Below are 22,493 nucleotides of genomic sequence, written 5' to 3' on the forward strand. Positions count from 1 at the left end.
TTCAGCCCATGAGCCTGGGTGTCTCAGCTGTCCTAACCTCACCCTTGAAGATTCTGGGAGAGCTTCTGGTCTCCACCCTGTGTCAAAAGCCTAAGGAAGCATATTCTAATATCAGCAAAGGACTGTAGCAGTAACAACAGTAGGGTAGATGAACTTGCCAGCAAGAGTGAAGACAAGCAGGCTAAAAGCCAAGCCTTTTTCTCCCATAACATTTTTATCTAGGCTGCCACCAGAAAGTTCCACCACATTTAGGGTGGGGTTTTCCACTTTAAATAATCTGACCAAGAAAGCCCCTCAGCAGAGTGTTGATTCTATTCAGGTTGACAACCAAGATTAGCCCTCACACTCTCAAAGCCAACATGGTTAGCTATATTGAGAACTCCTTATCTGTCAGTGTGGGATACCCTTCACCACTCCAGAATTCTGTGATGAAGGATGCCATCAACTGTAGTTCTCTACCCTTACGCTAGAATCAGGGTCCCAAATGTATTTTCTTCAAAGTGTACTTAGCCTTGCTGGGCAGTGGTGGCACATGCCTTTAATCCCAGCACTTTGGAGGTAGAGACAGGCAGATCTCTGTGAGTTTGAGGCCAGCCTGATATACATAGACAGCCAGGGCTACATAGAGACACCTTGTCTCAAAAAAAAAAAAAAAATCTGTAGTATGATGTTATTAGCAACAGAAAGCAGGCAGAGTAATAAAAGATACACTATTTAACTGTTGTGGGATATTTGTACACTGTGTGAAGATGTGTTGCTGTCATTGATGTAATAAAAAGCTGAACAGCCAATGGCTAGGCAGGAGGTATAGGCAGGACTTTTTTTGGGGGGGGGATGCAGTGGATGTGGGGGAAAGGAAATAGGAGATGAATCTAGGTGCCAGGAGGCACGGAAGAAGCAGGATGGGTGGTACATGACAGGACATAAATTAATAGAAATGGGTTAATTTAAGTTATAAGAGCTAGTTAAAAACAAGCCTAAATTAAGCTAGGTGGTGGTGGCGCACGCCTTTAATCCCAGCACTTGGGAGGCAGAGGCAGGTAGATCTCTGTGAGTTCGAGGCCAGCCTGGTCTACAAAGTGAGTTCCAGGAAAGACACAAAACTACACAGAGAAACCCTGTCTCGAAAAACCAAAAAAAAAAAAACCAAAAAAAAAAAAACCAAAAAAACAAAAAAACAAAAAAAACAAAACAAAACAAAAAAAACAAGCCTAAGTTAAGGTCAAGCTTTCATGATTATGATTAATAATGGGTCTCTGTGTCATTATTGGGAGCTGGCTGGCAGGACAGAAAAGGACTCTTGTTACAAACTGTGCCCAGGACAGTCTGAAATAAAAGATACTTTTTCCAGCCTCTCTTGGAACTAGGGGTGACTATGGGAATAAATTCTGATCAATGGGTGAAGAATTGATGGTTGGTATGCTGTGGGTAATCAGCTGGTCCTTTCCTGTGGACTGGACTTTTGACTGAGTCTAGAGCAAGCCACTTTGTATGGTTTAGATAGATGCCTGAAACCGGAGAACCTAAAAGATCTGGAGATCCTGATAGTCAGAGAATGGCTACTCACTCCAACCTGGGCTGAACATCCAGCCTTGCTTTCCATAAAAGCCACAGTGACATCATTTTGGGGATGGAATTTTCTTTACTGACAGCTAAACAACCTAAATCTATGTGGGAACCTGTTTGACCTCTGGGTGGAGTGAGAACAAGGGACAGCGCTTGCCAGAAGGGAGTCCTCCTTCTCCCTCTCCCATCTCACATCTCCTCTCTCTTTCTCTCTGTGTGTGTCTCTCTCTCTTTTTCTCTCTCTCTCTGTCTGTCTCTCTGTCTCTATCTGTCTATCTATCTATCTATCTATCTATCTATCATCTATCTACCTATCTATCTATCTATCATCTATCTATCTATCTATCTATCTATCTATCTATCTATCTATCATCTATCTATCTATCATCTATCTATCTATCTATCTATCTATCTATCTATCTATCATCTATCTATCTATCTATCTATCTATCTATCTATCATCTATCTATCTATCTATCTACCTATCTATCTATCTATCTATCTACCTATCTATCATCTATCTATCTATCTATCTATCTATCTATCTATCTATCATCTATCTGTCTGTCTGTCTGTCTGTCTATCTATCTATCTATCTATCTATCTCATCTCTGAATGGAGCCTGCAGGCTCCTCCTCTTGGCTATCTCAGTCCTGGATGTGGAGTCCCTCTTGACTCCGGACTTCGAGAAGTTCTGTGTTCTCCAAGAGGTACAGCTATGCTCACAATCTCCCTTCCCTTCTAGAATGATCCAGACTAGCCCCAGGCAGGTCCAGGGCTGGGTAGAGCCACACACAACTGTCCATTTACTAGTTCTTGGGGAGGGGCGACCTCTTGCTGTTTTTGTTTCCTCAAGAGGGTTAAGCTGTACCCTGTCTGCTTGCCTGTCCCACTTACTGGAAGAACACGCAGTGAGGTGATCTCCCCCTGCCTGTACTGTGTGCAAGGGCAAAGGTGGGGAAAAGACAGACAGGAGTCTCCACAAAGCAGAAGACAGAGTGACCTGCACACGGAATGCAGTCAGGACGCACATGACCACACCTACGCAGTGGGGATGGTAAGTAAGTAGGCAGGCCCAGAGGCTACAACGGCTGGGCAGGGAACATTGGGAAAGTTCTAGAAAGACAGACCTTCAGCCTCAACCCTCTCCACCCTGCAATTTCTAAAGTTTCCACATAGAAGGGAACCTGAGGACCACCTTGGATCTCCTGTCCCAATCCCTACAGCCTTGACTGTCAGGCCTGCCCAGAAGGCTGGGCTTGGGATAAGGAGGGGACTGGGGAAATAGGTGGCCCTGCTAGGTGGATCTTTCTTCCCTAGTCACTAGCAGCCTATGGGATACACTTTGCAGGAGAAGTCTGGTGAACACTGTGACCTTGTACCAGTTCTACACCTTCCTTGGCCTCAGTTTTCTTTCGGAACCACTGACTTGGGGGGCGTGGCTTTCCGTAGTTGAGGGGGAGCCGGGAGGAGATCGGGGTGCGGGGGTGGGAGGCGGGCCCCACGGGTCGCAGCGAGCTGGCCAGGCGCACACACCGCGGGGCGCTCAGAGCTGGTGGCTCCACTGCTCCTGCGGTTCCTAAACCCGAGTGGCGCCTGCGGGGAGCGCAGCGTCGGGCACCTCTTGGCCCGGGACATTGGCGGCCCGTCTGGACCCCGGCCCCCAGAGACCCGGGCGGAAGACGGCGGGGACCCCGCCCGGTCCCTCCCGCGGGCAGGCGGGGCGGCCCCACATCGGACTCCTCCCCCCGCAGCCCGGCAGAGATCCGTCGCCGCGCGCGGTTCCGCAGGTGGCAGCTATGGCCCAGTCCTGAGCGCCCCGCCATGGCCGGCGCCCCCAGCCTACTGCGCCTGGCGCTTCTGCTGCTCGGGGCGGTGGGCAAGGCCGGCCCCCGCCCCCAGGTGAGCCCCGGGGACCCCGGCGACAAACGGGCGGGGGATGCTGCGGTGTTCTGCGGGCGCTGGAGCTAGCGGAGGGAGCCCTTGGACTTGAGCGGAAACTCCAGGACCCCAGCCAAGGGGAAGTGCAAGGTTCTGGGGAGAAGAGGACTGAGGAGTTGGGAGGTCCAGGTGGGGAATGGACACCAGGTGACTACCCTCGTCCTGACGAGATGCCTCACTTCTCGGCCACAGCTTCTCTGCCAGGGTACCAGCTGCCCCGCGGTTACCTTGCTCTGACTTCTGTGACGCATCTTTGTCCTTCTCTCCCACTTTTACAACTCCTTTTTCCAAAATCCCCAGGCCCTCCGCTTTCCCCTGTACCCAAGACCCCTGTGGTGCCTCCCCTACACTCAGGTCCTCCGTTCTCTTATGTGTGGGGTACCCAGGGATCTCTAGAGAGCTGAAAGGGCCTGGCTGTGGAAACCTAGCTCCTTCCTCCCCATTATGGGCCCCTCATTACAGTCTTTGACTCATAGCCCCAGGGACCCTGCCAGTGGCAGCTTGTTGTCCTTCCTGATGACCTCCCAGGTGGCACTGGATTGCCACCCCCACCCCAGCCTCTGCAGCAAGCATGCAGCAGGTTCCCTGCTCCTTCTGAATTAGCCAGGCCCTCCCACCAGCTCGGACACCCATTCCAGTCCCCCTTTGATGAATAACCCACCAGAAAGCATTGTGGGGACACATAGGCACATCCTACCTCCTTGGTGTCGCCAAAGAATAGGTTGCAGTTGGACTCTTGTGGACTCTTCTCCTACTCTGCCTGTGTGTCCTGCCCCAGGCTCCTGCCCTGGGCATGATGGTCAGCTGCTTGTGGGGAGGGTGGTTGTTCAAACGTGCCAGGACACCCCTGAGCAGAAGAGGTCCAGGCCTGGGCAATGTCCTGTATAAGGGAATACTTTGCCCATCATCTCCTGTGTCCACTTCCAGATCTAAAGGACTGAAACCTTTGGGTAGTAGTCCTGCATAGGGTTGAACTTGGTCTGCAATAGGAGAGGGGCAGACTTCACCCCTGGCTGAGAATCCAGCTGTGGACAGAGGTGCCTCCCAAGGAAGGGACCAGCACTGTTTCAGCTCCCAAATTCTTTTCCAGATGAATCCTCTCCCTCTCCCTGTTCTCCAGGGCCAGCTGATCCCAAGAGACACCTCCCCCAGTCCCTGGCACCTTCCTCAGTGTTCCCCCACGGGCCATGGCTTTCCTGGTGACATTGGGATCTTTCCAGAGCCACGACTGCAGATCCACTGCTGAGTTCCCTCTTGTGAGCCTGGAAGGTGGGGGTGTGAGCTTTCTGCTCCCAGGCTGCTGCCGGCCAAGTTTGGAGATCAGGTTGGGAATGAAGGAATAGAGAGATCCAAAGCTTAGGGCCTGTCTGTTTTCTTCTCCAAGCCCCCTTGCCCAGAAGTATTAGCCTCCTTGAACCTCTTCACATCATCTTACTCTTCGGCCCTGGTCCATAACAGCACCTGGGTGGCAGAAATGCGGGCAGTGAAGAGACACCCGAGTTTTTGATGGGATGCCCTTGCTATGGGGGTACTGACATCTCCGGCTGCTGCAGAGAGCCGTGTGACAGGCAGCTTTGAGGTTAGATTGCAATAATTACGACATGACCTCATGAACACACAGAAGACTCGAAACTAAATTTTGTGGTTTGCTTTCTGTCTGTGAGGTCAGCAAAATTAGAATGTCTCCCTTCATGTCACTCACAGTGAGGTGCGTGCTTAGAAACAGGGTTCCCTAGGCGATGTGGTCCAGCAGCTTAGGAACAGGGTGTAAAAGAGTGTAGGCCCCAGCTCTTGGCTCACACCTTCCTCCTGGGGGCCACGAAGGCTGAGGGAGCAGGTCTGGCGAGGCCAGAAGTTACTTCCTTGCAAGATGAGGAATCGCTGAACTGACCTCTGCAAAATGTGACCTAGGCTACTCCATCATGGTTTCTGGGAAGGACCACACCTCTTCCCTGTTCATTTCTACCATGGACCCTCCATGGGGCAGCTGGGCTACTGGGAAGATAGGCAGACCTTTGACACTTGAAGTTCCAGGTGGAAATGGGTTCTGATGTCAGCTCTGATCTTAGCCTTCAGCAGGACCCTTGATGATCCTGAACCCCAGATTTCTTAGCAGTAAAACGGGGATTGCAGGATCTGTCATGGAGGGGTGAAGGGACACTGAGGGGAATAAAGCATTCGTTGGTTCCTGGAATGACAGCTTGAGACCTCTGGGAGATCTGTCCTTTAGAACCTGCTGTGTCCTCAGGCTGCAGAACTGAGCCTGGAGCAGGACTGTTGGAAGCCCCCGGCCTCTGCACTCCAGCAAAGGGCAGTGTAGGCTGAGGCTACAGCTTGGCCTGGGTGGACTTTGTCCCTGGCTGGGCTTCCTTCCAGACGTGGACCCAGCATAGAGCTGGCCAGGAGCAGCCAAGAAACCACATCCTGTCCTCCAGTGCCTGGTGCTGAGGAAAAACAGGTCCTTCACTTACTGCACCCATCCTCAGGCAAATCTCTCTCTCTCTCTCTCTCTCTCTCTCTCTCTCTCTCTCTCTCTCTCTCTCTCTCTCTCTCTCTCTCTCTCTCTCTCACACAAAGAGATGCACATGAGGTAGAGATAGAGTGGGAGATAAGTGTGCAAGGTATACAAGAGTTCCTATTTCTCAGTGTGTTTGTGTGACAATCTGGATGGGAATCACTGTATTCACATATCCAACAGTGTGTGTGTGTGTGTGTGTGTGTGTGTGTGTGTGTGTGTGTGTGTGCGCGCGCGCGCGGGTGACAGCCTGATGAGTGAATGCGATCTTCTGGTATGTGTCCATGTAGGGGAGAGGCACTGTGCTTGAGGTACAGTGTGATTGTGTGGGTCAGGTGTGTGTGTATGTGTGTGTTGGTCAGTGTTTCAGCATGTGCCTGTGTGCCTGGCAGTCTGAGTGTGATGGTGTGGGGATGGGAGACTCAATGTCAGCGTCTCAGTGCTGGGAACATCCCTGAGAGTGTGAGGGGTATTGCGTGTGACTGTGTATCTGTGAGAAGGTACCTGAGTCTGAGAGAAGGTGCCTGCAGCTTTCTTTGCCCTGTCCATCTGGTCAGCTACCTCAGGAAGGACCTTAAGAAAGCAAAACATGGACGCAAAAATATAGGACTCAGCAATGGAAAGCGTGATCCAGGCTCTGAGCGGGGACCAGAAGAAAAGTGCCATGTCCCAGGAGGAAATGGCAGAGACTCTGCAGGATTGAACCTAGTTGGGATGAGGAGGGTGTTCTGTAAATTGTCTTTGCAGCATTTCTGAGGGGCCCCGCTTTCCTCCTTCCTCCCTCCTCAGTGGTCAAGTGAGACTGAGCACTCTTTTCTCCTACCCCTCAACCCAAATGGTTCCCAGAAAAAGAAAAGCCCTGGTGCACACGCTCCTGCTGAGCCTGCGGAGGATGCCCTGTGCCAGGGTGCAGGCTGTGGACGGAGCAGACAGCGGGCACCATCTGCAGGCTGTGAGCTCCTCAGTGTTCCATTTTGCATCCCTTGCTACTGCTCCTGGGGACATCCCCTCCTTGTTGTCCCCTCCACCTGGGCATTGATCTTCCTTTTTTTTAAGCACTCCAGAAGTGCTGGCCCTAGGAAACACTAGCCTGTCCTGGCCCCTGAGGCTCCCAATCTGTTGTCCTAACCAGCGTTGCTGCCTTGGGACAGCCATGTTAATTTCACTCTTCTGGGAGTTTATTGAAATTAGAAGGAAGACCCCCCCCCCCAATTCAGGAAGCCAGGCTTGGGGTTCCAGCCTGTCTTCTAAACAGTGGAATTCCCAGAACCAGCCTCTTCCATGTGCCAGGGGCCATTGTGAGTGGAAGCTCAGTTGTCGTGGCCCTTGACGCGTGGACTCTTGTGGCTCCTTTTCACGAAAGCCAGCTGAAGCTAGATGCGGACACGCACACCAGATCATGGGCCTAATTTGTGGGAGAGCTGCAGGATCAGTGCAGATCTGACCCCCAAACTAGGACTGCTCACTGTTCGCTTTGTCACCTGGACGGCAGGACCTGTGGCACCCAGTGACCCCAGCTTCCATGAGGCTTATCCCAGATCCTATCTCTCCCACCTTTCTCTTTGCCCAGGAATTGCCCTGGACATCCATGTATACATGTATGTGTGTTCATGTGGGGAGGTCCGTGAGTTGTGGCCACGCATGCATTCATGCATATGTACGTGTGTGTGTGTGTGTGTGTGTGTGTGTGTGTGTGTGTGTGTGTGTGTGTGTAGGACAGAGGTCACACCTGAGTGGTGTTCCTCAAGAGCCATATACCTTTTTTTTTTTTTTTTGCTTCTGGGGTGGTGGTCTCTGTCTCTGGGACCTAGGGCTTGATTATCGTGCTAAGCAGTGTCCCTCAGGGCCCTTCCTGTCCCCACCTTCCCAGCTCTAGGATTAAAACTATGTGCCACTGTACTGAACTTGGGTTCTGGGTGTGAAATTTAAGCTTTCATGGTTTGCAGGACGCACTCCATAGACTGGGCCACCTCCCCAGTCTGCTCACCTCGGCTCCTTTGTCCCTACTGTGTCTTCCTGTTGAAATGCCTTTCTTGCTAGGCCAGCCTCCATTTCCCCTTCCTGTACCTCTCAGCCCCTAGATGACCCCTCAGGTCAGCACTGAGATCTGCCCTGACCACTCCCTGAGGTCTTTACACCCAGTGCCTTCTACATCATTTGTCCTTCGAAGCATCCGGCCCCAGCCACAAACAGCGCCCCAAGACTCTCAGGACAGTGTCTGCCCACCGTCTCCTCTACTTAGCACCATCTAAAATTGACACTCTATGGCTTCGGGGGGGGGGGCAGAGGGAAAGACCCCATCCTAACAGAGCCCCAGTCTGAGCGAGACCAGGCCCCGTCCTAACAGAGCCCCAGTCTGAGGGAGACCAGGCCCTGTCCTAACAGAGCCCCAGTCTGAGGGGGACCAGGCCCTGTCCTTACAGAACCCTGGTCTGAAGTTAATTTCATGACTTCACTCTGCTCTTAGTCACTGTCCAAGTCAAAGCCTCTTCGAAGCTCCCATGGTGGCTAGCCATCAAGGTCCCCTCTCCAGCCTCCGACGCCTCCTCTCCGTTGGGAGACGCTGGTTTCTTGGGCCTCCTCCATACTCCCTGGCTAGACACACCTGCTGCCCCAGTTCCCAGCAATGGCCTTGCTTTCTGGCACTTCTCCTCCTAAGAGAAGACATTGTGAGATTCCTCCCCTTGTCACTCCCTGCCCTCACGGGCACCACTGTGTTCAGGGCAATGAGAATAGAGGAGGAGGAGGGAACTAGGAAAGGCGGGCGGCGGGGGGGGGGGGAGGAAATGTAGCATCAGTCTGCCATGATTTAGTCCGATGAATCTGCCACCCCTCAGCAGTGGCTCCAATCACAGCCCCACCTTTGCTGTTGGCACATTCGATTTCCCTTTTTATTCTTTTGCTTTTTATTCTCCAAGCAAATACTGCTGACCTTTGCTCTCAGAAGAACTTGTCCTTCAGGGCAGCCGCACCAGCACACTTACTCCAGAGATGTTGGTGGCATCCAGAGCAAGCTTGACACCCCCCAGCCCCCCCACCCTCCCACCCCCGCTTCTGGAACTTTCCATGTCACCAGGAACAAGCACATGTCACTGTGTGTTGTTCTGTGGTGATGTCACATGAACTAGGACTCTGCTCAGACCAGGGCAGGCTCACCCAGAAATCAGATCTGTTGTGTGTTTGGGAGGGTGGGGTGGAGGTGTACTGGGATTTCGGGGCTGGGTTTCTGAAAATCAGCTGTTTTATATCAGCACCTGTGTGCATCTTGTGGCTTCAGAAAGGGAACTTCTGGGCTGCGGAGATGGCTCATTGGGTGTTTGCTGGCGAGCCTGATGATATGAGTTCAATCCTCAGGACCCCACATGGTTGGAAGGAGAGAACCAACTCCCACAGGCTGCCCTCTGACCTCCACATACCCGAGGCACACTGTGGCAATGCGTGTTCTCTCTTGTGTGCACCTATGCACATACATGCACTCATATGCAAATGTAATTATGAATCCCAACTTTCATGCAAGGGGCTTTCTGTTCGTTTTGAGATCTATCACTTTTAAATGGGTAATATTTATAACCTGTAAGGATGTTTGTGAAAAAAAGTTAGAAAGCACCACAGCTCAAGGCTGGCTGAAGGGAACACTCAGAAATATGAAGAGGGACGTCTGTTAAAGCCAGTGCTGTTAAACTTACTTAGGCTCCTGTGCCTCTGTCACAGGTAAGAGGCCACCTCCCAGTGCAGGCACAGCTTCAGTGTTCTGGAACTTTTCTGTCTTCACCCTGACCTTAGCACCCCTTATCCTCCTGAGGCTTAGCAACCAGGCTGCTAGCAGATCTGCCTTGTATTGGAAGAGACCCTGGGGCGAGGGAGGGTCTGTGGACCTCGTAAGGCAGCCATTGAGTCCGGCAGGGGGAGTGGGTGATAATTCTGGCTCTTTATAAGACCTCCCCGTGGCCACATCCTGCATCCCTGGGTGTCCTGTATCCTCTGGTGCTGCAGGTTAGGCACTGAGCTAGGCGACTGTGTACCAGCCTTAGCTCCGCTTCCTGAGATACTGTGTGCCTTGGATGGAGTCTTCTCTTGACTCTCCTGGAATGGCTGGAAGCAAGACAACTCCTGCATGACTGATATGGAGCGGGGATGGGGGTGGGGTGGGGTGGGGTGGGGGGAGGAGCCACAGGCTGTGATGCAGCCCTGTCCCTCAGGAAGTCTCCTTGCTGAGGGTAGATGAAGGGCAGATGGGACCATGAATGAGTCACATAGTCTCCAGCTGCACTCCCTTTCACCCCTCCTCCCTGAGCATCAGTCCTTTAGACACTTGCTGGGTACTTTCTACACATCAGCCTTGCACAGTCCCCTGGGTGGGATAACCACACAAACAGGTCCTGCCTGGATCCCCAAAGTGGCAGTCACTGGCTCTCTCCCCTCTCAGAAGTTCCTAGTGGGCTTTGGTCCCCCGGAGATTAAGGAACCAACGGGATGGGAGGAGGCGAGTGAGAATGGAAGGGGCTGATGGAGCCATGGGCCTCGGTTTCTCTCTCCCTCTTAGGGCGCCACGGTGTCCCTCTCGGAGACAGTGCAGAAATGGCGAGAATATCGACGCCAGTGCCAGCGGTTCCTCACAGAAGCACCACCTCTGGCCACAGGTGAGTCGGGATGCGCCCTCATGCCTGTGCTCCACACAGCTCCAGGGAAGCTCTGAGGATCCAAGTCCATCGTCGATGGTGTGGCTTGTCTCTCTGGAATGCTGGCTGCCTGGGCCTCTATCCCGGTGACTGACCGACCGCACTGTGTCTTCAATGACGTGTCTTCCTGCTCCCTTCCCACCCGATTTCCTGCAGGCAGCTTTGTGGGTGCTACTTCGTTGCTATCTTTACCTCTAGAGCAGGGCCCCCACTTTCCATTCTGTGTTCTCCCAGCCCTTCCTTAACTGTGTATAGATTGAAGGCCCAATGTACACATTTATACAAACCTATCTTTATTTTTTTTCAGACAAGATCTCATGTAGGCCAGGCTAACATCCTACTCACTATGTACCATGAATGATTTTGAACTTCTGATCCCCCTGCCTCTACCCCCCAAACATTAGCATTTCATGCCTGTGTACCGCCACACCTGGCTTATGCGCTGTCGAGGGCCGAACCCAGGGCCTTAGGCATGCTAGACAAGCATTCTACCAACTGAGCCAACAGGAGTAAATCTTTATAGGGTGGTTTAAAGGTCACGGCGTTGGAACCAGCTGGGCTTGGGTTCAAATCCTGTCTCTGATCATCACAGTGACCTGGGGAGGGTTTCTTCAGCCTCAGGAGCCAGCATTTCCCTCTCATCTCTGAAGAACAGTTCAAAAATGGCCTATAGGACATGTCTGTTGAGCTCTTCCTCCATTCCTTCTTCCACATCACACGCTGCAACAAGGCTCTGTGGGCCAGGAGATGCCTGCATTCCACAGAGGAAGACGTAGAGTTGTTAAGGAACTTGCTTAAGGTTCTGCCCTGATGAGTAACAGGATCCTTCCTTGGTCCCTGCCCCACGGGGAAAGTGCTCAGCATCCAGTGATCCCCATGGAGAGAGTGCTCAGCAATCAATGAGCACTGTGGGGAGAGTGCTCAGCATCCAGTGATCCCCATGGGGAGAGTGCTCAGCATCCAGTGGTCCAGTGAACATTGTGGAGAGAGCGCTCAGCATCCAGTGATCCCCATGGGGAGAGTGCACAGTGCCCAGGGTCCAGTGATCCCTGTGGGGAGAGTGCTCAGCATCCAGTGAGCCCTGTGGGGAGAGTGCTCAGCTTCCAGTGATCTCTGTAGGGAGAGTGCTCAGCATCCAGTGATCCCTGTAGGGAGAGTGCTTAGTGAGCACTATGAGGAGAGTTCTTAGTGTCCAGTGGTGCAGTGATCCCTGTGGGAAGCATGTTCAACATCCAGTGATCACTCATCAGAGGTTGGGGAGTGCAGCTTCCGGGAGCTGGGGAAGAGATAAGAAGGAAGAATGAATGGCAGCCTGGGACTCAAGGACTGCTCCACTGCCTCTACAGGCCTCTTCTGCAACCGAACCTTTGATGACTACGCCTGCTGGCCAGATGGGCCCCCAGGTTCCTTCGTGAATGTCAGCTGCCCCTGGTACCTGCCCTGGGCCAGCAGTGGTGAGTGTCCCTTTCCATGTTCCAAGGACTCTGGGGCAGGATGGGACATGGGCTCCCTTCTTCTGGGACCCAGTTCCCGCGGCCCAGAACGTCCTCAGGCCCCCTGGAGGGTGGACCACCCTTTGATGGTGGTTAGATAGTCAGCAGTGACAGGTGTAGGAACTGCCTGAGGTGTCCTAAATCTGATGCTTGTGCAGGCCGGGGTGGGACATCACTTAAGACAGAAATGAGACCCTAGTGGTCAGCGAAGGAGCTAAGAGGGAGGAACCGATCATGGGGGACAGAAAGGAGATACCTAGGGAGTGTCATTGCGTTGTGTGTGTGTGTGTGTGTCCTAGAGTTGACACCTCAGCTCTTCCTGACTCTTTTAATGGTTCACAGGGAGTAGTGCTCAAGGGCATGGTGGGCTGGCCCCTCAGACCTTGTCCAGCCCACCTCTGACTGCCGGGGAGACTCCACACCGGGGAAAGTATGACCTGGTAGGAGATTCGCTTCCCTCAGAGCCATGCGGAGGGCCAGGGTGCCCATGACTGCGGTGGTAATTTACAGGCCTGTTGCTCCATCCCAGTTCCCGTGCTGAGGCTCTGTGGGAGCTAATGGGGAGAAGCATTCTTGCTGCAAGGAGTCCCAATGTTCACAAGGAGGGAAAAGACACTTGTGTGTATGTGTGTGTGTTCATATGTGTGGAGGTGCATGGTTATGTACAGGAGTGGGTCCACCAGTACTGTCCTCCATGTAGAGACTAGAGGTCAACTTTGGGTTGTCCTCACAGACTGTCCACCTCGTTAGCAAACCCTGGGGATCTGCTGTCTCACAGGCACACGTTATCATGCGCTACTTCTTACATGGATGCTGTGGGACTACACTGAGGTCCTCATGTTGCATGACCAGTACTTTACAGACTGAACCATTTGCCCAGCCCGGCAAAGATATTTCATAAGGTAATGATGGCCAGTAACTTATTGAATATCTAACTGAGTCCAGTTCTGTCCTAAGTGCTGCCTGGGGGGATGCGCTTGCCTGGACGAGGAAACTGGGGCGCTGAGAGATTTTAGTCTCTTGTTCCAAATGAGGTGGTGACTGGTGGAATCCTGAGAACCTAGTACTTTTCTTGGCCATTATCCTCAGCAGAAACCAGGCTGTGAACGAGCATAGGAATGAGGTCAGGCTTGGGAAAAGCCGGAGGTCTTCTTGGAGGAGGTGGCCTGGCAGGCCGGACATGAACTTCTCTTTAGCATAAAGTATGGTCTGATGGGGCTCAGGCAGGTCTTCTAGAGAGGCCCCACCCATCTCTCCTCGTGCTACTCAAGACAAACCAGGGTCTGAAAAAGGCAGGTTCCAAGTGGATCAGTGGCCCTCCACTCAGAGTTCCTCAGCGCACCTCGCCTGTTGACAGGCAAGACGCTCATTCAATCCTGCCCATAACTCTCTGAGGCAATTACTCCCATTTCCCCTCCCGCTGATGAGAGAGCTGAAGCACAGAGATATGACCTGACTTTTCCAAGACACACAGCTAGCTTGGCTTGGCAGACCTGGGCGTCAGTCCAGGAGGTGGGGTTAGTCTCTGCATTTCATTGTGTAATTGTTGAGCCAGGCTTCCTGGGAGCCGGGCAGTGCCTGCACGTATGTGGGGCCCTGCGGCTGGAGACAGGTGAGGGGTCTGAATGACCTCCATTGGCTGGGTACACATTAGTCAGGGCAACAAGATCCTGCCCTTGCCCTCTGAGCCGTGCGATCCTGTGGCCCTGCCTGTTGAGGACCCCAGGGGCTGTGTGGTCAGGAGCAGTTCCTAGACCTCTCTGTGTGCTGGTTTCTTTGCTCACTCGGGAGCTGGGATGGAGCCAAGGGATGTGGATGGGAGAGGATTGGAGACCCTTGGGGGGAAAACAAGTCTTTGTTCATTTTTCCCACCCGCCCTACGTGCCTGGGCAACTTCCTGCATGGCGCACAGGTTCCCTGCCTCAAAGATTTGGGACCTCTGCTTGGGCATCCTGGCTGAGCCCCTAGACCCCAGGGAGCCAGGCGCGGGACAGAGCCTATCACTCAGCACTAAGCGCCCCCAGCTCGGCCTGTGCTTGCGGCTCCATCCATCACCTTTAATTTTATTTGAGCAGGAAATAGGTCCTGGTGGTGCCCGTTTATGAGCGAACACGGTTTTATTGCTTTCTCCATGAAGATAACGGCCTCTGCACAGGCCCCCTGCCAGCAACCTCCCCTCCCTTCTCACCAGGCTAATTTACTCCCCCCTCCTTTTTTTTTTTTTTTGGACACCCAGATCACCAGCTCTGCCTCCCCTCTCCTGAGCTGAGGACCCACAGAGACACCCACTGGACTCACACAGTGCAATCACCATACTAGAGGGGCTCCCCAGCCCCCACCCAGGGCTGTGGGGGGGGGATGAGGAAGGGGCCATCTCTGGAGCATTCTTAGCCTGCCTCAGGGAGCAGCTGGTGGAGATGCCTCACAGCGTGAGCTGGGGACAGGGAGATGACAGGCAGGCCTTGTCTCTGGCGGGTTCTCTGGAAAACATGCCCAATGGAGAATAGGAAGGGAGTGTAATCAACAGCGCTCCGCACCCCCAAAGGCCAGAGAAGAAAGGAGTAGGCTTGGGGCCAGAGGTCCCCATGATGCCTAGAGTTAGGGTAAAGAGGCCACCAGCAGGGTGCCCACGGAGAGACAAAGCAGGGCAGGGGTGAGAGAGCAAGGCAGAGGAGTGGGTGGCCTCAGAGAGAACTAAATTCAAACCAGCCAACGAGCACAGCTTAGCTAAGTGTCTGTCTGGAGCTAGAGTTATGTTTGGGTGACATCTGCAGGGGGGCCGCATGGAGCCGGAGGGTCAACCTCACGGCCCAAGCAGAGGCACGTGGCGGGAGTTGGAGATGTCTGTGTCCTGGGGGTGACATCAGGACAGGTGACATTGGGACCAGGCTGGGAGAACAGGCATAGGCAGACATGTGGAGGGCGGATGCTCAGGGGGCACCTTGGACACAGGGCCAAGACCCCAGGCCTCCGAGGTGCTCAGTGTCCCCCCAAAAAAAATAAAAACATTCTAGGCCTTGCATTCTGACCCTTGTCATGGACTCGGGGCTCCAGAGGGTGTAGAAGGGGCGGAGGGAGAGAGTAGGAAGAGGACCATGATGGAAGAGTTTGGTCCACACAGGACAAGAAGGGAGAGTCTTCGAAGGTCTGTGAGGCTTTCCAGCCTGTTGGCTGTCTCAGGGCCTTTTGGCAGCCCCGTTCACTCTGGAGCGGGGACCCACGGCTTACACATCATCCCAGCCTCATTAGCCCCTCCTCTCCAGTTCCTACCTGTTTGTTAGCTTAGTTCTAATTATATGAGGGTCATAAAACGCTTTTAAAATAGCCTATCACTCACAATTCTTAGAAACTCTTGACAGGCTGCCTCCCTTGAGTAATGTTGAGCCTGGAAGCTTTTAGAGCAAGCCAGGGTTACCAAGGGGAGACTGAGGCCCAAGTTGGGCCTCACAAAGCTGGAGGAGGTAGCAAGGCCTCCGTGTGACTGTGTGTCAGTCGAAGGCCTACCATGCACCAGGCTGTTCCTGCACATTCTCCTAGGGACGGTTCCCATTTTACAGATGAGGAAGCTGAGAGCCAGGGAAGTAACGCGCCCGATGTGCCACAGCTGATTAAGAGTGGAACCAGGATTTGCACTTGAGTCGGGACTCGGAACCTGGCCTCATCCTGAATCCCGATGCTCCAAGCTTCTCGGCCCCTGCCTTTGACCCTGCCCCATCCTGTTACATTTGGGAGGGGTGCCAGCCTCGCTGACCCTCAGCATCTCCGTCTGCGAAATGGGGGCCCCCCAGCCCTTGCCAGCTACCTCTGTTGCCAGGGTGTGGGAGCTAATAGATTCGTGAGCGGCTCTCGACAGCTTTGAGTGCCCGCCGTCCACGTGGAAGGGTGGCTGTTAGCTTGATTACAGACGCCGTGGCAGCTTCCGGGAGGCGAAGTGTTTAATTGGGGGTTTTATTTCCAGCACCAGGGGCTGACTTAATGAAATATGCCTGGGCCTCCTGGCATGTGGCCGCCTGGTTGTCTCCTCGTATTGACTACACCAAGCCAAGCCCGTGGCTGTGATTGGCCAGCTCCTCACAGGCCAGATAAAGGCTGGGCTGATAAGCAGGGCTTTGCCCAGACCACCCACCTCCAGCCAAGAAGGGCATTTGGGGACCATGGGCTCAGCCAGTATCCAGCCGTGGCTTTTAATATTTGATGTTAACGAGGGCTAACTGACAGATGAACTTGCAGGCTGCGCTTCTCTGAGACACAGTGATCTCTTGACTCTAAGCCAAGAAGACACACATCCATGCACACACTACCTTCCCACCCCCAAGCTGGCCCTGAGCAGAGAGCCCAGAGCTTTGCAGGCTGTCTGGGGGCCACAATGGCATGTGTGGAAATCCAAACCCAGGGAAGGACAGGAGAAAACAGCACCTGGCCAGGATGGACTCTTGGCACAACTCTGGCTGCTAAGTTTTGGGCCCCCCCGGAGGCAGAGAGCCGGGAGTTAGAATCCTGCCTGTGCTTCTCCCTATCAGCCTGGTCTTGAGCAGACCGCTCGGCTTCTCAGAGGCTCAGTGTTTTCATCTGTAAAATGGTTAACCTGGTGAGGTGGCTATGATGTTCTAAGGTGTAAGCATACAGTAGGTATTCAAAACCTGATTCTGTGAGTAAGTAGCCTTGAGAGACAACGTACTCGGTGCGTGTAGGGAGGAAGCCTACAATAGTACAGTGCCTACTGTGTGCACAGTACATGTAGGGTGCAGTTCCTACTGTGTGCAGAGTGCACATAGGGTACAGTGCCTCCTGTGTGCACAGTGCATGTAGAGTTCAGAGCCTTGTGTGTGCACAGTGCATGTAGAGTTCAGAGCCTTGTGTGTGCACAGTGAATGCAGGGTATAGTACCTACTGTGTGCACAGTGCATGCAGGGTACAGTGTCTACTGTCTACTGGGGTTTGTGCCAACTGTGGGAAGAATCTAGTGCTGTGTTCTCTCCCTTCTCCTAGCTCCCAAGGTTCCTTCTCCCCACTTCCTCCCGTTCAGACTGCAGAGCAGGCTCTGTACCAATGTCATTTCCACAAAGTTGGCCCAGGTCCCTGTCACCATTCTTGGGGTGTATCTACAGCTAAAGACAGATTTGTTATCTACCAGAAGCCTGGACTCCCATTAAAGAATTTTTAAGCATCCATGCAGCAGATGAGAGAAGCATTTGGGGACCTGAGGATGGCCCTTCACGATGCTAAAATGAGACCACACACCTGTTCTCCCCTGCTTGTATATGTGCCCAACCGTTTGTAAGGCCTGAGAGATGCTTCCGGGGCATTTCCTAGATAAATAGAGCACTCTGCTGGCCTTACATGGAGTTTTGGGCTAAAATCCACTCCTCCCTCTCATCTCCCTAGACAGGTCCACAGGTCCGCAGTAGGGCATGATGGGAACTGTCCCAGCACCCCGGTAGTCGAGTGGATGTGAAGACCACATGTGGCAGCCCACTCCCAGCTCTGCTGAGACTGTGTTGGGTCCCTGCTGATTTCCCTTTTCGCTGCTCTTTTTTGGGAACTGCATGAGGGCAGGGCCCAAGTTGTTGCCTTCTCTCAGAGGAGCAGGTCTCAAAGAGCAGTTTCCTTCTTGAACGTAGGACTAGGGGTTAGTTGAAGGAGCAAGCTTTGTCTCCTGACTTGAAGGGAAAATTTCCAAGAGCAGCAGTTATGACGGCATCACAACACTTTGTGCTCCTTTTAGAGGCCTTTGAGAGGGAGTCTGAATCTCTTAAGACTGGGGCTCCCTGAGGACAGGCCATGTCTCCTCAGCCTGGGGTTCCCTGGGCAGGCCATGTCTCCTCAGACTGGGGCTCCCTGAGGGAGAGGTTGCTTTAGTTTTGTTCTTAGAAGTTCAGTACCAGACAGCTTAAGTTTTAGGGCTGTCTATCCCCCAGAGAATGCAGGAGGGGGAAGGACTCTGAGTCTGGAATATCAGAAATCATAGAGGGTGACTGTGATTGGCAGGGTCCCTTCTGCTCAGCACCAGACCTTGTCAACAGTGTGATCTGAGACTGGGGGGTAAGACGGATCCAAACTAGATTTGTCTTGTCTAAAAGCTATGGATTTACTCAACTGTGTCCCTGGGTGTCTAAGAGGGACAGATGAAGGTGACTGGGTGATCCTTGCTGTGCAATCTCTTGTCATGTACCTGGACCATCATGGTGTGTGTGTGTGTGTGTGTGTGTGTGTGTGTGTGTGTGTGTGTGTGTGCCTGTGTGTATGTGTGTATGTGTGTGCCTGTGTGTGTGTGTGTATGTGTGTGCGTGTGTGTGTATGTGTGTGCCTGTGTGTGTGTGTGTATGTGAACACAGAGGATGTGCCTGTTACTAACTCAGAAGAGTCCTCTAATGGAGCGGGGTCCCCCAGGAGAGAAAAGGACAAGGACAACATTGGGTGGGCTGCTCATTTCTAGGCGGAACCTCAGCTGCCATGTCTCCCTCCTCTAGTGCTCCAGGGCCATGTGTACCGGTTCTGCACGGCTGAGGGTCTCTGGCTGCAGAAGGACAACTCCAGCCTGCCCTGGAGGGACCTGTCGGAGTGTGAAGAGTCCAAGCGAGGGGAGAGAGTGAGCTGTCGGCTTCTGATCCTGGGAAGGGGCCACGCGGGGGGTGTCTGCTTCATGGGAGCAGAGACTCTGGGCCGTGGGTGGGGCTGGCTGTTGTCACATCTGTCCCCGTGCTTCGGGTGACTCTGCACATCTGCCGTCTGGCCAAAGGTGATGTGTGCTCACCTTGGAGCCAGGTTGTAAACATCCCTGGACCACTTCCATAGGTCACGCTCTTCCTTGATCCTGGAATCCCAGGTGGGGCCCCAGGTCACCTCAGTCCCTGGACTCTGGAATGAAGGCTATGGGAGGAGGAGGCTCACAGGCTGTGCATACATCCTCGTGTCCCTCTATGCACACAGAACTCCCCTGAGGAACAGCTCCTGTCTCTGTACATTATCTATACCGTGGGCTACGCACTTTCCTTCTCTGCCTTGGTCATCGCCTCAGCCATCCTTGTTGGCTTCAGGTAAGGGGAGCTCAAGACGGGAGGGAGAGGACTGTCTTGTGCTCATTTCCATAGTAGAGGAATCCCAAGCCAAAGCAGTCGGGGTCCTGCTTTCTAGAATTTCCTGGAAAACATGAGATTGAAAACAGGTTGCCACAGTGTGTGTTCAGTCTAATCTCCACCATGTAACTGCTCATGTGCACTCCAAAAAAAATTACATACGAGTGCGCGTGTGCGCACACACACACACACACACACACACACACACACGAATTGTGACAGTGGATGGTAAGGTGATGGGAAATTCCAAGAAGTCACATCCATCATGCAGATAATAATCAATAGTTCAGCATGATTTCAGGTAAGTCTCAGAGATTCTACTGTCTTGGAGCTTGTTAACGCCACTGGAAAGTTCTTTCTTGGGTCTAACCTAGCTGAGGAGGGGCTGAGAAGCAGCTTCCTTAATCTCTCTGGGGTAAGTGAGGGAAACTGAGTTTAAGGTCAGAAGAATTGTGGGGACAGAAACCTCTGGATCTCGACTATCAAGAATAGGAGAGATGGGGCTACAGAGATGACTCTGCATTTAAGAACATATACCACTCTTACAGAGGACCCTGGTTCAATTCCCAATACCCATGCTGGGCAGCTCACAACCACTTGTAATTCCAGCTCTAGGGGATATGGTGCCCTCTTCTGGACTCTATGGGCCCTGCACTCATGTGCTCTTACCCCTCACAACATACACCTATTTAAAAGAATAAACATAAATATTTTATAAAAACAGGGGATGTGGTTTTTCTCCTCTTGTCGCTAAAGCACCTGGAATACAGTCGGTGTTCAATAAATGCATTCATTGGATGAGTATTGTGTTAGCTACTTTCATGTGCCAGAGAGATACATGCAAGGACAGTTTCAGAGTGGAAAGCTTTGTTCTGGCTCATGATTTTGGGGGGTTCAGTTTTGGGCTACTTGACCCCCATGGGATTGGGGAGAAAATCACGGCCATGAGAGTGTATGCCAGAGGGAGCTGTTCATCTCCTGATGGACAGGAGGCAGAAAGAGGAAGGAACTGAAGAGTGAGTCTATTCTTCAAAGGCACGCCCCTTGTGACTTACTTCCTCCACTTAGGCTTTACCCCATAAAGCATTCATCACCCCTTAAATAGTGTCACCATCCCAATCTACACATCCCAGAGAGATTGCATATTCAAATCATATCAAATACTCCTATTGTGAACTAGTCCAGAGATTCAGAAGTATAGTGAAAACGCATATAGGAATACATGTTTAGAACTAAGGCATTGTGAGTTGGGGAGAGGACTCTACAGTTAAAGTACTTGCCACGTAAATGTGAGGAGCAGAGTTCAGATCCTAAGAAAGCCACATAAATGCCAGGTGGGCATGGTGGCTCACCTATAATTTTGGCCTTGGAAGGCTAAAACAGGATCGCCAGAACAAGCTTGCTAGCCAGGCTAGCCATCTCAGTGAGCTCTGGGTTTGATTGAGAGCCCTTGACTCAATGAAAAAGTTGAAAGAGCAACGGTAAAAGATTCCCAACATCATCCTCAGGCCTCTTTACATGCACACATGTGCACACACAGTTGTGGGAAAACATGCGCACACCTTCAGGAAAAATGGAAAAAAAAAACCCCAATTTATTACAATCAGATTACGGGTAAACACCCATGGTCCCAGCACTTAGATCAAGGCAGGAGGATTACCACAAGCTCAAGGCTGGTCTGGGTTACATAACAAGTTCCAGGCTAGCCTGAGCTACAACACAAAGCAAAGCACATCCACCAGGTCCCCACATCCGCCCCTGAAGCGCTAATCCTTTTTTGTAAGGACCTGATTCCCACTCCATCTCATTACCTTGCACTCCTTTGCTGAGTGTCTATAAGAACACACAGCGTGGGTTGCTGATATTTTCAACAGCATAGTGACCATGTCCTGCTGCAGTTCTGAGGGGATGGGAGTCCAACACTGTTTTTTTGTGAGGTTCATTCTGATACAGGCAGTCCTCGTTCATTAATTTGGGCTGTCCCTGTATTCCTGTGTCATCATACGGGTCGTGGATCTTTGAAGCGTTTTGTTGATTTTTCCTTTCTGCATTATAAACCTTACAACCATGTTTTTTCTTTCCCTGTAGTTTTTGCCTGTGTGTTTCCTGGGGGCATATCCGCAGAGGTATATCCCCAGTTGTCACCAGTAACCACCTGCCTGGTTTTCAGTATTTTGTCAGCTGGTGTTAGGTGGCTGGCCAGGCAGCTGGCTGCCGCCAGTCTGTGCTCTGGCCACCAGTGAAGAAGGTTCCCCTTGCTTCAGACCCTATCCACATTTAATATTTTCAGAATTAAGTGAAGCTGATCTATAAAGCGTGCAAAAGAACTTGTTATGATTTTAATTTGCTTATCTTTGGCCCCCAGAGAGATTTTTTTTTTCATATTTTAGTCTATGTATTGCTTGCTCATTGCTTTTTTTTTTTTTATTCTTAGTTTATTTGGCTTTCATGGCTTGTTTTAGGCATTTGTTATCTGGATAGTAATCCAAGATATACTTAATCTATGCCAATTTTTTTAACTCTGTGGTGCCTTTTATACACAGGAGCTCTATGTTTAAATGAAATGAAATTGGCCAACTATCCTTTTTTTATTGATAAGTAAAACGTATCAATAGGAACTGTTAATTAACAAAAGTTATTTTTATCAACTGATAGACATGTATTAATTTTTTTCCTGAAGACTAGATTTCTTTTGGCTCTCCCTTGAGCAGTCTTTTCTTATCTGATGGTTGCAAAGCCACTCAGCTCTGTTCCTGTCAAGAAGCTGCAGGGTCTTGTTCTGCCCTGTGGCTCTTCAGTCCACTGGGATTAAGTGTGTGTCAGGTGAGGACCTGGGACTTTATCCCCTCCCCCCGTAGGTCCGCGGTCATTGCCCTGTGCCTTTGCTGACAGTCTTGGTTTGCACAAGGGCCCCTGGATTCGTAGGTTTATTTCTGTTGTTTACATCCTGTTCTGTCGGTCTGTTTATCTACCCTATTCCCAAACCGTAGCACTTTGTCCCCTAAAGGTTTGTTAGAAACTTAAGGTCTCGTCCAGTAAGTAAAGGCCAACCCTGATGACCTGAGTTTAATCCCTGGATCCGCACAGCACGAGAAAAGAACTGATTCCTCCAAATTCGTTCCCAGACCTCTGGCCGCCACACAAGTGTCCTGGCATGTGTGGACCCAAACATACATATATGCCATATATACATAAAATTAATTAATTTACATAATAACATTTT

General features: G+C 51.9%; 1 protein-coding gene across 1 annotated transcript in view; it reads left to right on the top strand.

Moving 5' to 3' along the window:
• The first annotated feature begins 3,390 nt into the window (after positions 1–3,390).
• The window catches only part of Glp1r (glucagon like peptide 1 receptor), a 32,952-nt gene continuing 13,849 nt past the window's right edge, over positions 3,391–22,493 (top strand). Inside the window, exons 1-5 of the mRNA XM_059282287.1 lie at positions 3,391–3,468; positions 10,566–10,662; positions 12,048–12,155; positions 18,665–18,783; positions 19,125–19,231. Coding sequence (XP_059138270.1) covers positions 3,391–3,468; positions 10,566–10,662; positions 12,048–12,155; positions 18,665–18,783; positions 19,125–19,231 — 509 coding nt within the window. The remainder of the gene's footprint in view (positions 3,469–10,565; positions 10,663–12,047; positions 12,156–18,664; positions 18,784–19,124; positions 19,232–22,493) is intronic.

The sequence above is a fragment of the Peromyscus eremicus genome, chromosome 16_21 (genome assembly GCF_949786415.1).
Source record: "Peromyscus eremicus chromosome 16_21, PerEre_H2_v1, whole genome shotgun sequence".
NCBI classification, from domain to species: Eukaryota; Metazoa; Chordata; class Mammalia; order Rodentia; family Cricetidae; genus Peromyscus; species Peromyscus eremicus.